This window comes from Mizuhopecten yessoensis, unplaced genomic scaffold (genome assembly GCF_002113885.1).
Source record: "Mizuhopecten yessoensis strain PY_sf001 unplaced genomic scaffold, ASM211388v2 scaffold3949, whole genome shotgun sequence".
Classification (NCBI taxonomy): Eukaryota; Metazoa; Mollusca; class Bivalvia; order Pectinida; family Pectinidae; genus Mizuhopecten; species Mizuhopecten yessoensis.
The window spans coordinates 1,136,469-1,153,120 of NW_018405300.1; the positions used below are offsets into that span (position 1 = coordinate 1,136,469).

A 16,652-nucleotide genomic window follows, 5' to 3' on the forward strand; every position below is an offset into this window, starting at 1 on the left:
ACGTGTGCTAGTACAGGCGTGCGACCATTTGATGACATGCGCTAGTACAGGTGTGTTACCATTTGATGACCTGACCTAGTACAGGTGTGTAATTGACGACATGCTAGTACAGGTGTTTGACCATTTGATGACTCATGTGCTAGTACAGGGGTGCGAGTTATCAACAACATACATGTGCTAGTACAAGTGTGTGACCATTTGTTGACACATGTGCTAGTATAGGTGTGTGACCATTTGATGACCTGTGCTAGTACAGGTGTGCGAGTTATCAACAACATACATGTGCTAGTACAGGTGTGCGAGTGATCATGACGTGTGCTAGTACAGGCGTGCGACCATTTGATGACATGTGCTAGTACAGGTGTGTAACAAATGCTGACATCCTAGTACAGGTGTGTGAGCAATTGATGACGTGAGCTTGTACAGGTGTGTGACCATTTGATGACACATGTGCTAGTACAGGTGTGTAATTGACGACATGCTAGTACAGGTGTGTAATTGATGACATGCATGTACATTGGAGATTATGAGTGCTTCGTTTTCTCACATGTTTTCTTTGAACCTCAACACTTTATACATGATTATGTCGCATGTCAGTTTTTACAGAATTTGTCATTTATCATAAAGATGTGACATTCTTGTTTATTTGATACATAATGAGTGGGAAGCTACAGTTATATGTATAATAAATATATATGTCATATATATATGTAAATTATGTAAAGATAGGTAGCTACCTGGTCTGTAGGCTACAACAATGATCATGCAATTTTAAGATTAAATATTTTGTTTTTGTCATGGTAACATGTTTATTGTATATAAATGTCACTAAAATAAATTGAGAAAAATGAAATCTGAACACCTGCTTTCTGTTTTTTTGTACTTCTGTGAAGATAATAACATGTTAAAATTTCATATCTTTACTTAAAATTATACAAGACTTGTTAAGAGCCCCAACACTTAATTCAGCCTTTCAGTGTCAACCACAGAATGGATTAATAATTAATCAAGTACAGAATATTTTTGTCAAATTAATAATTGTTACCTTTAGCTCTGTCCACTATTAGGGCAGAACTGTGATTCTAGTTGAACATTTTCACATTTGAATTTATGCTTTTCTAAGTAAGAAGATATTTGCCTGAAATAAAATGCACACATAAATAATTGCCCATTTTACTGTTTCCAATTTGCATTTGTTATTACGTTTTAAGAAGGAGGGTTTCTGAAACTATAAATGACATTAAATTTTAAAGATTGATAATCATTATACATGTAGTAATTAGGACTTTTTTTGAAATATGACAATGGCATATAAGACTTGGATGCAATTTTCATTTTGAAAAACAAACTTTAGTTGAAGCATACAAGAATGTTTGTATTACATATGAATGCTTGTACAGACAATAAGAAAAAATAAAACCATAGATATGCCATGTTTTATGCAATGCTCCAAAGCAACCATGACAAAACAGAACAAAAAGATAACTTTGTGATAACCAAACAAATTGTTTGCATTCCGGTGGTCATAATTATGCTAGCTTAGGTCTGATTGCATTCCTGTAGTCATAAATCTACCTATGTAGCTTTAATGATTTAGCAGTTCGTTATCCATGTTTTATACCAACAAATAATTCTGAATTTTGTATACAAAATGCTTGTAAATCTATACAAATATGGCCTAGACAGGGGTAAATCATGCAGTGCTGCATTGACCATTACAGATTATTTAAATCAGAGGTTGCAAGTCTTCAGATTGGAAAGACTGTTCAAGGAAACTTCAGTTTCTTTTTATAGTAACAGAAACCTTGATCATTTTGACATGTTGGGTAGTTTATAAAAAGTACACGATCATGAATTAAGTGAGTTTATGGAACTTTCGGCAGACCAATGAAAATGTATTTCATCAGCTTAACCTTATCTTTACCTTTTTACGTCACTTGCTCAAGTTTTCTTGACAGGTTTTCGGTAAAAACGACGTTTTCAGTAAAAACTTCAGCCTAACGGAAGCATTAGCTAACAAACTCGTGGTATTTACCGATTCTCTAGATACATTAATGTGAAACTGAACTTCGACTATTTAACCTGATTCAAATTAAGAACATTTGGCAAGAAAGTATGAAGTGTGGTTCACCCAAGTTAACTCAAGCGTTTGTACTATAGTGAATTCCCAGACAGATTATCTAGCTTAAATATCGGTACTATTACTACCAGTTAAAAGCTTCTGGAAATCCAAACGGATGAAATAATTTGATTTTTGTCGAGTAACATGCAGATGATTGCTAGAATTGTATTCGAACCTCTATGTACAGTAAACCACAGAACGACGTGTCTACAACATACCGATAAATAAAACGGAACTAAATAAAAAATCAATACCACTAAAATTGATTTGTAAAGTAAATATGGAAAGCGGATTTCTTAAAGCAATTAGTCGAGTTTCAGAAGCTTATTACATCACACATAAGCCGTAGTTACTGCTAACCTAGTTTTAGACTCGCGTCTGATTGTAATGAACTTTTATATTTGCAAAGTTCTGTTCAAGGTCTTGTTATTTACAGACTGCCGACTCACCATTGTTTTAATAAGCACTAATTATATATATCATACAAATAGCTGGTAAAACAAGCACTTGTTACATATACCATACAAATAGCTGGTAAAACAAGCACTTATTACATTAACCATACAAATAGCTGGTAAAACAAGCACTTATTACATATTCCATACAAATACCTGGTAAAACAAGCACTTATTACATATACCATACAAATAGCTGGTAAAACAAGCACTAATTATATATATCATACAAAAAGCTGGTAAAACAAGCACTAATTATATATATCATACAAAAAGCTAATAAAACAAACACTAATTATATATATCATACAAAAAGCTGGTAAACCATGCACTTATTATATATATCATACAAAAAGCTGGTAAAACAAGCACTAATTATATATATCATACAAAAAGCTAATAAAACAAACACTAATTATATATATCATACAAAAAGCTGGTAAACCATGCACTTATTATATATATCATACAAAAAGCTAATAAAACAAGCACTAATTATATATATCATACAAAAAGCTAATAAAACATGCACTAATTATATATATAAAAATAGTTGGTAAAACAAGCACTAATTATATATATACAAATAGCTGGAAAAACGATCACTTATTATATATATCATACAAATAGATGGTAAAACAAGCACTAATTATATACATCATACAAAAAGCTGTTAAAACAAGCACTTATTATATTTCTCATACAAATACATGTAGCTGGTAAAACAAGCACTAATTATATATATCATACAAATAGCTGGTAAAACAAGCATTTATTATATATATCATACAAGTAGCTGGTAAAACAAGCACTTATTATATATATCATACAAGTAGCTGGTAAAACAAGCACTAAGTATATATATCATACAAGTAGCTAGTAAAACAAGCACTAATAATATATATCATACAAATAGCTAGTAAAACAAGCACTTATTATGTATATCATACAAATAGTTTGTAAAACAAGCACTAATTATATATATATCTTACAAATAGCTGGGAAAACGATCACTAGTTATATATATCATACAAATAGCTGGTAAGACAAGCACTTATTATATATATCATACAAATAGCTGGTAAAACAAGCACTAATAATATATATCGTACAAGTATCTGGTAAAACAAGCACTTAGAATATATATCATACAAATAGCTAGTAAAACAAGCACTAATAATATATATCATACAAATAGCGAGTAAAACAAGCACTAATAATATATTTCATACAAATAGCTAGTAAAACAAGCACTTATTATATATATCATACAAATAGTTGGTAAAACAAGCACTTATTATATATATTTTACAAATAGTTGGTAAAACAAGCACTAATATCTGTCCTTCGACTATTCGGTTTTTATCTAAATGTTTTCCCTACTTTTGTAGAACATTCGCTAATGTTGCAAAGCTCTGGATTATTTCTCCAGATTGTGAATTAGCATGTGAATAATGCAATGTGCTTGTAGCCGATGCAGTTGCACATTGTATCTTGGACTGCTCTGGCGAAGAAGTGTTAGCTTTACGCGATACCATCTTCTCCAAAATTGTCAACGACTACCCTGGTCATGCTACATGTAACGTTGCACTGAAGAAGTCGGGATATCCAAATAGCAACGTTTCTTGGCTCTCCTCCGGATCTTTTTCGAGATCTTTTTGAGGAAGACGATGATCTTTTCTTGTTTTTGTACGAGACTTGCATTTTTCCAGAGAAAGCTTCTGCTCTTACCTTCCAATAATACATGTGTTCCTGTAAGTAACCTTTTTGTATTATACTGGTTGAAGTCTATGCCATCGTTAAATGTAAGTTTGCATCATTCAATCAGCTTATTTTTCAGTCATTATACTTTTTTATGTAACTGTATTAATTTTCTTATATCTATTGTTTATTCAAAATATGTATTTCATATAACTTTTCATGTTTGGAGGAATAAAGATATGAATGAATGAACCTAGTACAAACTTTTAAAGTTTAAATAAGCACTGATTACAGTACATAGTTATCTAGTTTATACAGTATAGGTTAAACAAACACTTATTGCAGTACAAGATCATCTAGTACACACACCGAAAGTTTAAATAAGCACTGATTACAGTACATAGTTATTTAGTAATCATGTATTTTGCCCTCACTATTAGTTGTGATCCTATTTAGTTTTGACACCAAATTTTGTTCCGGATTATTCGGAATATTTTGCTTTGCTACTTTATAACCTTACAAGGTTAAGATGGCGTTTATGTTACTTAAGCTATGAATGCCTACCGAAACAATGCAATGCCTAGGATCAGTGAATATTTTCCTTCAAAATATAGAATCGTTGAAGCAGCTTGGTTGTCAGTGAAATATGATCATTGATTGAATATATTGTCGTTTTGTTTGAAAAATTACATGATTTTTGTGCACACGGAGTCGGACAGCCTTGAAAATGCCAAATAGTGAAAGAAATAATTAACCAGTACACGTACGTTCTCCTGAAGTATATCCATGTACATGTACATCGAGAAAATGTAAAGAAATGCTCAAATGTTCAGAATGATGACATGACTTTCCATTGTGACAACTGTACTCTCAAATTCTCAATTAGCAGTTTCTCCAATGGCCATACCTTGTTTTTGATACAGGTTGATAACTACGACCACCCTTTTTTATTGTGAGGATGAATGACGAGCCCTCACACTGACACGAGCTTCGATGAAATACACTAACACGAGCGTCGATGAAATATCGTAATTAACCCGGTCTTAATTTTGCATATTTTTACATATTTTCATTTTTTTGGACTCGGAATGCAAGTGGTCGAAATAATTTCAAACCTACGCGTTTGAAGCACTGTTCGTTCGTATAATGTCTTATGTATGTTTCCTCAATCATACAAGATATGTTGTCCAATATCAGTGTGTTGGAACTTTAAATTGACCACTGAATGGCCACATCACCGTTGGACATCGCCTTTTTACGACCAGATCAATTTATTTAAACATTTTAACGCAACAAAACCATTAAGAGTTAATAAGATTTATTTTCTTCTGTTGGAATTGTGGTTCAAGGGAAGCAACTCTTATTACATATAATAGTGAAAAAAAAAAGAAAAAAAAGTCGTTATTATCTAAAAGTGTGGAAAGTTTTCATGAGGAGAACATATTGATGTAACTAGGATAATAGTTGATGACAGTTTTGTTTTTGAGATTGAGGCTTGGTTTTAAATGTTAACCTGGTCGTGTTACATATGTTTAATCTTATCTCAGAATTTTCCACTCATCATTAACTCGAGGATGTATGTGTTCGCAGTGTTTTAGGTTAGCCTATACAATATAATCAGACATCTAGTCCTTTCCATTGAATGTAAAATAGATGAATAATTATTATAAAAAATGATAAGTTATAATAGTTCATAACTGAAATCTTCTGTCATTTTTTTTCCAAACTCGATTTAACTGCAACAATCAATAAAGAGTAACATTTTTAATAATTCAGTTTTACAAAGTTATAAAATTATATATTTACTAAGCACTGATTTAATGAGTTGGCTTGCACGAATAAACCTTTTTATGACCGCCATTATCGAGCTAGATTAGATTTAAAAGCTCGGCAGTGACGTAATACTTCAGTTCAATAGATATGTGTCATGTGCCTCTATGTTACACATGCGTATTGACGCGGTGCATTACAATGGACAGTCAGAAGGGACTCACTTAGTTGATCTAGTGACGAGGCTATCTGATATTTCTGTCTGAACATTTCAATCAAGGCAGGGCAAACACCACAAGATGTAGAAGTAAGTTTTTTTTATGTATTTCATTCTCTGAACTTTTCACTGATAGATTCAGCACTTCCTATGTAGCCGTGTAATAGGAATAACCTATCACAATGAAATAGTAACGGTATTTTGGATTATAAAAGAAACGTTTTAATTCCTATACAATGTACTGAAGTTTATTAAACTAATGCAAATAGAGTAGAACAACTTAAATATCCTTCCAGGAAAAAACTAGTTTCGTTTTGTGCACTTCCGGATTTTGAAGAGTTACATGATTGTCTGGATTGGGAAAACTGTCTTATTTTCATTTTGCTTATATTTCAGTAACAGCAATATGCGATTATGTATCATAGATGTCAATCAGCCAAACAGAGGATATCTGGTGACAGAAAAAGTAGAAAAGGTATGCAACATGATAATTGTATAGTTTCATTTTTCATTTCTCTCGAACATAGTTTCTCGGGTATGGCATAATTCCCTCTTATAATTGAAGTATCATCATCACAAGTGCAATGCAACACACTAATGCTGCTTCAGATTCTGATTATTCTTCTACGGAGAAATGAAATTTTAATTAGAATACATTGTGTATCAATATTCAGTCGCTTTGTGACCTTTACGAATGCTCCTTACTAGCATCGCTTGCCTAGTTTAGTTTTTGTATTGTTTAACGGCCCATCGACAATGCGAGTCATTTCATGTCTAGAGAAGCAGCAATATACATGTCATACATAATGGTGAATATTGTAATGTACAGGCATACGTCACCTAGTTCTTACAACCTGCATTGTAGTGAAAAATACATGGAAATCATTCATCAGAAACTTGAGCGAGGGGATTGGATCATCCGAGACATGGCGGGAACTAGGTCTGAGACTGGGCTTTTCTCAGTCTCAAATGGCTCAGCTGGATGCGAGCCACAAGGACGACCACTGTTTCTGTGCCCAGATTATGTTGAAAGACTGGCACAACATTGCCAAGAAGTTCATAGACCATCCAGAGACACATGTATGTGACACTTTGAGACTGATGGGAAAGGACAACCTGGTAGAATCATGTCAGCTGTCTAAAATAGGCAAGCGCTTTTATTTATTCATAGTTAATTAATCGTTTTATGAAGTAACTTGGTATCAGGGAGGGATGTTTCGTTTCATGTTAGTTCCTTCAAGGTATACCTTGTGTTTTCAGACGTTTCACAAGCAAGCGTCTACAATAAGGACACAATGACGAAAGAAATTCAAGCCATTTCGTTTGGTCCTACAACGACGGTGACAGGTAGGTATTTACATAATCATATTACGTGTATATATGCACACAACTATGCATACCATAATATATAGTTGTTTGAATCTTGCAGGCAAACATTATGTTGAATTCTTTGCTGAACATAATGTATAGGTCTTGTATAACAAAGAATTGATCCAAATTAGACTCTTTTGGACCCCTTGATATTTCATCTGTTCAACACAATGCAGAAAACTTGTGTTAAAAAGGATGGGTGCCAATGAGATCCGTTTTTGACCCCGTGTGTTCTCTCTTGTTTCAGTGATATGTCAATACGAAAACAGTTCCAATATTTTTTTCTCTCAAATGGATGCTATAATGAAAATATGTTTTCAGGATGAAATTGTTTTCAACAACAAATGGGGAACCCCATAATGGGCTGGGCTGCCATCAGGGAGATCCCGTGGCTCACATTTAGATTTATCACATAATGTTCTGTGTTATCCGGTGAATATTAACTCATGTAATATGACCTATCAGCCCTGTGATTTGTTGTAAGTTTCAATTTGTCAATTGTGACGTCCCGCCTAGGACAAGTAAATGACGTCACAGACTTATGCACTGGGGTCAAAATAACGGCTATTTACAGTTCAAGGTTGCATGAAAATTGTCGTTTTACACGAATGCCTCATATCTTGATATGTGATAAAAGGGATCTTCATTTGATATGAAATTGATGAAACTTGTCAAGAATTTTTCATTTTTGCTCGCAGGAGGCTCGCTAAATTGACAAATTCTTAGACTCGTTTCATAAATCTCATATCTAAAATGGAAACTCGTACGTGTATAGGATACGTTATATTTATTATATGATATAATAAATAGAAACACTAAATTCTTGTTTTCTTTTGTATAAAATTTGCATTGACGTTATATATTACATACATGTATCTAAATTCAATTAAGATTCAGCAACGAATAACTTCAAAAGATAAAAAAAACAAATGCATCAGTTATGCATCTCGACATATTTTGCTTTAAAAATACATTGTTTTGTTTGAAGTTAGGCAACCTTTATTCTTTTAGGACCATCACTGACCCACGCAGCTTATCATATCTCGAACTGTAGTACTGTTATGATTGGTACAACAAATACTGTCACTGGCAGTGCTGATCATGTGTCACCAGTTGGTACGTATTTGTGTAACTTAACTCATACACAATTTAATACATACTTATTGATTAAAGTTCATTCTAACACGATTCGTTTGCAACGCGTGTTTTGATTGGATACGGACCATGTTCTAATCTGCGATAGAATCATGATCAATCGTGTTAAGCTCCTCCCATCGCACTTAAGCCACGCCCCGTTTCAAACTAAAACAATATGGCGTCAAGCTCGCCTCTTAGCGAAATCCCGCTGATAAGACTAGTAGGCAACAGAACAGAAACGACCGATGAAATGTATTTGTTGAATGAATTAAAAAGTAAAAAGTACACATTCCTTGTTCTTACCTCCATTTATTACTGAAACATTCGTTCCATCCGTGTGAAGACATCTACTTAAATCCGAAATCAAATGAAACATTTCACATGTGTCGTATGCATTTACACAAAACTCTTCACAAATCTATACAAATAATCACCGATTTTGTCGATAAGCACAGATTGTTATGAATACTGACATGGAAATGTAAGAACTTGGTCAATATTAATCCAAATGTGTCGTATAAACTTTGGTAACAGGACGTTCACGAACAATCCAAATATTCCGCCTCGTCAACATACAGATCGAGCGCTCGCCAGTATGGGCGGGGCCAAATGACCGACTTTTGAAAGCGTCTTTCCGATTGGTCAGTGCGCTGCAGAATGACACGTCGCCAGTTCAGGTCACAAAGTGTGTACTTCTGTACAAGGAAATACAATGTTTCTAAACATATTAGCGTAGTATATTTGTTCAAGTGTGTTAGAATGGGGATAGTACGTTGTTTTTCGTGTCTTATACTGGCGATTAGAACATGAAATTTGGTTTAAACTCTCGACCTATCGTTCTCGAGTTCAAACCCAAATTTCATGTTCTAATCGCCGGTATAGCCACTCAAAACAACGTACTATCCCCTAAATAAGCCATCTAAATAATGTTCGTTTTGACAACTTTTCTTTTCCTTTTTGTACATAAAAAACCCATCAAGATGTTAGCATCATTAGGTCACATTTTTACTGGACAGGTATATTCCATTTAGGGACGTTTTACTTTTAGATATAACTATATATGTATATAGTTGTTTGCTTGTTTTGTGTTTTTTCTATGTCTAGATGAAGGAGCTGATTGCTCCGAAAATTTGACAACATCATTTTGTCTACACTGTAAGAATTACTTCCTTGCCCCCTATACAATTCTAAGTAATTCGTATCCTACAAACCTACATTTGCAAGGATCCAGTGTTATTCAGGAAGCTACTGGTAATATTACCTCTTGGCCTATATGTATATATTTAGATATACACAGCAAGGAATGAAAAACACTTTACCCTACTGACTACTCACATGTATTTCTTCTATGAAATCAGGTTAATTTCTTCTGACTTGTATTGTAGTGTCATCAAAGCCGGAAGGTCCAGAAGAAAAGATTGTGAGAAGTTTGGAAATGATTATCGAGCGACATCCAAGTAAAGCACAGGGAATGAATTTGCAAAAGCTTGAAACTGAGTTCCAGAATATGTTATTGATTCAAGATAATGTAAAACAAACGTTTCATAACTTTACAGGAAAGAAACTTCTTAAGTTTTTGAAAGAACATAATGACCGGTTTGAAATATGTCTTGATAGATCTATGTATTCTGTAAAAACGATAACCAAATCGGTTATGCCCAAAGTTGCCCCTATACGCACACCCGTAGCAGCTTCTCATGTACAAGAAGCGACTGAAAGTGCCTTGACCACAAATCTTTACGTTGAATCAGATTCGGACGACGATGTTCCGTTAGATTTAGATGAAAAATGTGTTGAAACCAAAACAAGTGTGCCTGAAAGGAGACAAAACATAGTTAAATCGTATGCTGCGGCGGTAGGGGCTCGTGGTAAAACTCACACGAGTGCAACATCAGTCTCTTTACCACCTCCAAACATTTCTTTCACTAAGTCAAAATCTTGCAATCCCGACGACATAGAAGACGTTCATTCTGACCCACGAGACTTACTCGAGTTTGTAAATAACTTCACTGGGGGGCATTACATACTATTCGTTTGTTTCAAGGGGAAAATGAAATATCTAGATTGTCTTGCACTTGTTCCCTGGCTCGCAGTATTTGATTTTGACGACGAAAGTCGTAACAATGGACTGCTATCTGTTTTGGAGGAACGGATCAAGAAGATGCGTGCAATATACACGTGTACATGGAAGGACACTGCCAAATTTTCCGATTATAGTACTGAATGGTGCATGATCAGAGGATCGGTTCAAGAGGCAGACAGTAAAACACCAAAGGACAGTAGAAAGTGGTTTCGCACTGTAAAGACCAAATTAGACCTGCATTTCGAGACGATGGCTGCTTTTACTGAGACGTATACAACAGTAAAATGCATAATTGTCCTTCCCGAAGACGAAGAAACTTTGCAATGCATGCATAAAACAATGTTGAAGATGGAAGAGTATATCGAGCCTGCCCCTACTGTCATTGTATGTGATCCACAAAGGATGTCCTATGGTTCGAATTCACAAAGCTGGATCTACAAAGCCATACATGTAGACTTCAAACTACGGTGCGATTTCCAAGAGCTTTGTAAAGCTCTATCACATACGTCTCTTGCCGACGATTTGAAACAGATGAAGACGCTGTACCGACTTCCAACATCAGACGACACAAACAACCCAGGATTTGACGAATCCTTTGTATCAAGTCTTCGTGAAAATTTGGAGGTACTCTACCTTGATTATCCGCGCTCTCGACCGATCGATTTGGACGCGTTGAAGGAAGAGGGGGACAAGTTCCTAAAAGGAGGAACTCTGCGTTGGTTTGCGTTTTACGAATGCAATGCTGGTCATTTCGATGCAGAACGAGACATCATGGAGTCTATAGTAAGAACTGTCATGGAAAAATTTCTCGGTCCCTTCAAATCTGGTGTAATCAAACTGTACCATGCCCCTGGCTCAGGAGGAACAACTCTCATGCAACGAGTCCTTTGGGAGTTGCGGAAATCATCACCGTGTGCACAGGTGAAAATACATCCTACAATATCAGTTCAAGATCTTGCACACAACTTGGAATCTCTCTTCGAAAAGACGCATCTTCCATTAGTTGTGTTGATAGACGGAGGAGAAGACAAACTGTCAAAGCAGCTGGCCAGGTTGCTAGGACATGTTAGTATTGTCATCCTGCAAGTGAAGCGATATCCTCATACTATAAGCATGACTGAACATCCTCATAACAAATTCTTTTTGAAAGGAAAGGTATCGGAGAAAGAAGCAACGGAGATTGGTATGAAATTTATGGATAGGTGCGACAACGATGCAAAAAGAGATGCTTTGCAGGAATTGGTTGTGGATGTTCATCATGGTCGTGACCATTCAGTTTATGAATTTGGTCTAACGACATTTCTGGAAAAGTACCGTGGAATTACCTCGTATGTAAGAGGTTATCTTCAGTTAGAGTTCAACAAAACTCAAAACCTTGAACCATGGCAAGAAATACTTGGATTTCTGTCAATGGCATATTACTATGGACAGACATCGATGCCGTGCCAATTCTTTGCCGCTATGCTTGGGAAACCGTTGAACTACGATGTTTCATTCTCAGACTTCCCACATTTTGTGCAGGAGTTGATCGTTCCATGCGATTCAGAGGGGAGAAAAAACAACATAAGAATATGTCACTACATTATCGCAAAGGTAATTCTTGATCAGATTCTGGCATGGCCACGAAAATGTGACGAATCGGTTGCACAAATTGGCCTCAGTGAGCAAGCAAAATCAAAGTTGATGAACTTCGCCTACAAATTCATAGAAGAGAGCAAGAAGAGAACTGTGAGGTCAAACAACAGGTCAAATACCATCATTGAAACTTTAACTAGAACATTTCTGCATCGCGATTACAAAGATGTTGGCGAAGGAGAAATTTCTATGCGAAAAAGGCCTCTTTCAACTTTGTTAGAAGACATACAAAGCAAACCGCCGTACATAGAGCGAATCAAAATCATCGAGAAGCTCGTTGCGACATTCCCCGAAAATCCTACCTTCCATGCACATATGGGTCGCATATACATGATTTGTCAGCCCGAAGAAGAAGAAACCGCAAGGAAATGTTTTGAAAAAGCATTGGAACTTTGCAAGAAAGAAACAAAAGGAAAGATAATCGACGACATCAATGAAAGTATGAAAATAACATTGATGCATATTTACCACATGTTTGGTATGCACTACCTCAGATGCCTTGGTAAGTTCACTGGTCGATTTGGTGAAAAGCCTGTAAAGAAAACCCCGAAAGATGAGTATCCAAACCGGATTGATCACATCATAGAACTGGCTAATTGTGCATGTAGGCATTTCACGAAACGACGGGAGATCACACCCATAGGGAGTGAAGAAGGATATGGATACATTGGCGAAATAACAGTTCGTTTACAGGTATGCAATTTTATAGCCAAGTACTTTCCAAAAGGCATATCCAACTTTGGAGAATATTTGAGGATGGCTGAGGGAACCGCTCCAGCGCGCTTCGTAAAAGAAAGTATCACAGAAATATTGGAATTATTCATGGAATGCTACAGTGCTGTGGATGCCAGTGACCTTGACCATGAATATTACAAAAATGTCAACATGTATAACGCCCTATTCAACAACCATAAGCCTGTGCTGGCATACATTTCAAAACCAGAAGACATATCAGCCAGATGCTTTAAAGCAGCAGCTATCAAACTGAAGTATGGAAAAGAAGAGAGTCTTGGGGTCATTGAAATGATAACCAGCAAAGTCGATATAGAAGAACTTGTCAAAATTTATGAAGAATGTTTTGAAGAAATCCAGAAAGCAGGCCTTATCGCGAAACGGCGAGTACTGGAAATGTGCTACAAAGAATGGATCCATGCGATTCGTCATATACTTTTCCCGCCAAACTACAAACAAGATGACGTACTTTTGCAAATACGGCAATGGAACAGCTTCTTGCGAAGTCCAATGTCAAAGTTCTATCTCTTCTGTGTACTGAGTATAATTGGGATCGGTTCTGATGGCTCTAGAGGAAACGTTGACCATCTACAAGAGGCTGATGAAATAAGGGAAGAATTGCAGAAGGTGTATTTTCCAAAGCCCCGACGGCCGAGGGAGTGGTTGGGAAAAGGAAATGGAATCAAGGCTCTGATACCAGTAAGTGAATTTCTTGGACATGTAGAAGAACGCAATGTTAAAGGCGAACCAAACACGTCGCGACTAGCCTTTCTGAAAGGCACCATACGCAGACCAAATAGACAGCGACAAACTGGGTTTATCGACCTAGATATCGGTGAAAATCTGAACACAATAAAGGTGTTTTTCGTTCCTATTCGGACAGAGGGAAAGCTGTTTGGCCAGACATACGCTGGTGAGCGAGTGGAGTTCGCTCTGGCATTCACAACCTCAAACGGATATGAAGCCTACAACGTTGCTCTTTTGGAGAAGATAATATGTACAAACTGTGACAGCTACGTGGAAATCAAAAGCGACGAGGACTGGACGACTTGTGGAAGTTGCAACAAAAGACTTGACCGAGAATAAATGCCAATGTAATCATGATGAAATAGGATACCATGCATGTATACGAATAATACGCTAATCGGAGAGGGAAAAAGGGAGGCGGATTTTTCAAAATGTGATAAAAAAAATGAGCAATGGGTATTCTTATGGAAATGGAGGAATGCGACTACCTGTTTGACAATTCAAATCGCGAACTACGGTATTGACGAACATATTTTTTCCATAATGGACAACTGGAAGCTACAGACGTTATCGTAAGCATATGCTCATTATACAAATGTATAAGTGTAGTATAATGGTCAATAATACGGTTTCATGTGCATCTAGTATTCATTTCAACATAGTGGCTACAAAAATTGTATATAACATTCTTAATTTAGAAATGTATATAATTCATATTTTCATATTTGTAGATTTCGTTTTAATGTCTTTGACATACAATGTGTATGAAGTGTTATGTATTAAAAAAAAACTAATTTCATCAATTATCTCGAACTTTGGTAATGAAAATAAGAACAGGTAAAATGGTGGATATTTTTTTTCATGCGTAAACCATATTGTTCATTTATCTATTTATCCATGCTTTCCCATTACTACCCTGATAAAAAATATCCGTAACGGATGAAATCATAGGTGTATGCATTTATCGTACATCTGAAAATGTATTCGATTGTACTTTACTTCTTTTTCAAGAAAAAAACGATGTTTGTCATTTACAGGACAAAAATAAGAATTTGTAAATTTATAAATACGTAAAGGGAAAGATGAACATAGAGATTTAAGGGGAAAGAAAAGCGGGGTAAAATAAGATTTGTAAGTTTATAGATATGTAAAAGGGAATGATAGAAGATAAGGATTTGTAAATTTATAGATAATGTAAAGGGAAAAATAGAAGATAAAGATTTGTAGATTTATAGATATGTAAGGGGAAAGATAAACAGGATAAAATAAGGATTTGTATTTATAGATATGTAAAGGGAAAGATAGAAGATAAGGATTTGTAATTTTTTTAGATATGTAAAGAGAAAAATAAAAATAAGGATTTAACAAGTTCAAAAACGCATCCAGATCAGCAATCAGCCTTTAATCTGATACAAGTGTGACAGGCTGACAAGTATGACAGGCTGACAAGTGTGACAGGCTGTACATGTACAACTGATGAAGAGCTAGTCAGATTACTTCCAAGTTACCATTCCTTCATAGAAATAATTTAAGATTTCATATCGGTTTCTGAATTTTCGATATCTTTTAATAATTGAATTACAGGCATGTCAATGGACTGAGACGATAAGTGCCTTTGGAAAATGAGTAGTAATATATTTTAGACGCAAACAAGGATCAAAGAACTTTAAATAGCTTGATTTGAAAAACCGCGGTTATTTCGTTAGTTAGAAAATGGGAGATAAGGTTTGTTATTGCAAATGAAAAGTAGAATTAGATCGAAAACAAATTCTAACGTTACATTTAAAAAAATAAATGTTCTGTTCTGGGCAATACAGCCAAAACAGTTAAAAAATTATGAAAGAAAATGATATAGTTCTCATAATAAAACGATACACCATATAACAAAGTGGTATGAAACTTCATTTTTTTCCATTAAACCACTAAAAAGCAACAAAGTGTAATTATAATATCTAGAGATTCGTTCTGCTAATGGCAAAGATAACATATTCAAATTACATAAGGCTTGGAATAGAGCGTAAATTAGCCTGTCGAAATATAAACCGATAACAAAAGTATACTCAGAATGCACCAAAAAGCGAAGCGGTTTACGTGAAAAGTGCACATCGGCTATCGGTCCATCCATCAATTCACTCATTATAAATCAATTTCGAAACAATATGAAAAAGAAAAACTTCTTAAGAAAATTATTTATCATTGACGAATTGATTTGTATTATGTCAAATCAGAGGCAGTGTTTCAAATTCCCCGCGCGTGCTACGATGTGCTCATATTGTATCGGCCTACCAAGGAAAATCAAAACCAAAAGAGCGTTGCGATAATAGTATTATAAACAACTTTAAGAAACAGCAAAAATTGATCGACGTTACCGTAAATTACTAAGTTTGCAGAGACCTGGTTTTTATTTGCAAATATAGAATATACATGTATTGCGTCTCTTACACTCCTGTTTTGCGTTCCTTCCGATGTCGTTGTTGTTGTTCATTGTAATATAATATGGTGTTTTGCAAAATGCAACGTAAAAGTGTTTTTTTTAGTTTAGAGCGTAAAATATTTGTATACCTTTTGTTATCTTGTTGCAATATAAAAATATATGTGGTGTATGTTAAATCTGTAGTTATATTGCCAACATTTGTCTAGAGATGAACGTTATGAAGAGTTTGTTGATAAAATGGGGGGAAA

The 16,652-nt window shown here is 35.1% G+C and overlaps 2 protein-coding genes across 2 annotated transcripts in view; both read left to right on the forward strand.

Moving 5' to 3' along the window:
* The window catches only part of LOC110448227 (netrin receptor UNC5C-like), a 96,840-nt gene extending 95,983 nt beyond the window's left edge, over nt 1-857 (forward strand). The window contains exon 18 of the mRNA XM_021494371.1: nt 427-857. The gene's annotated coding sequence lies outside the window, so the exon portion shown is untranslated. The remainder of the gene's footprint in view (nt 1-426) is intronic.
* A 5,386-nt stretch (nt 858-6,243) lies between these two features.
* On the forward strand, nt 6,244-15,392 carry LOC110448228. Its single transcript, XM_021494372.1, has 6 exons — nt 6,244-6,355; nt 6,662-6,740; nt 7,131-7,412; nt 7,526-7,612; nt 8,648-8,752; nt 10,159-15,392. The coding sequence occupies exons 2-6, from the start codon at nt 6,680-6,682 to the stop codon at nt 14,307-14,309; spliced, it is 4,686 nt and encodes a 1,561-aa protein (XP_021350047.1). The 5' UTR covers nt 6,244-6,355; nt 6,662-6,679; the 3' UTR covers nt 14,310-15,392.
* Nucleotides 15,393-16,652: the final 1,260 nt, after the last annotated feature.

Coding starts and splice junctions, on each gene's coding strand:
- LOC110448228 (XM_021494372.1), top strand. CDS start 6,680: ATGTATCATAGATGTCAATCAGCCAAACAGAGGATATCTGGTGACAGA. Junction 7,413..7,525: donor ATGTCAGCTGTCTAAAATAG/GCAAGCGCTTTT, acceptor TTGTGTTTTCAG/ACGTTTCACAAGCAAGCGTC. Junction 7,613..8,647: donor TCCTACAACGACGGTGACAG/GTAGGTATTTAC, acceptor TTATTCTTTTAG/GACCATCACTGACCCACGCA.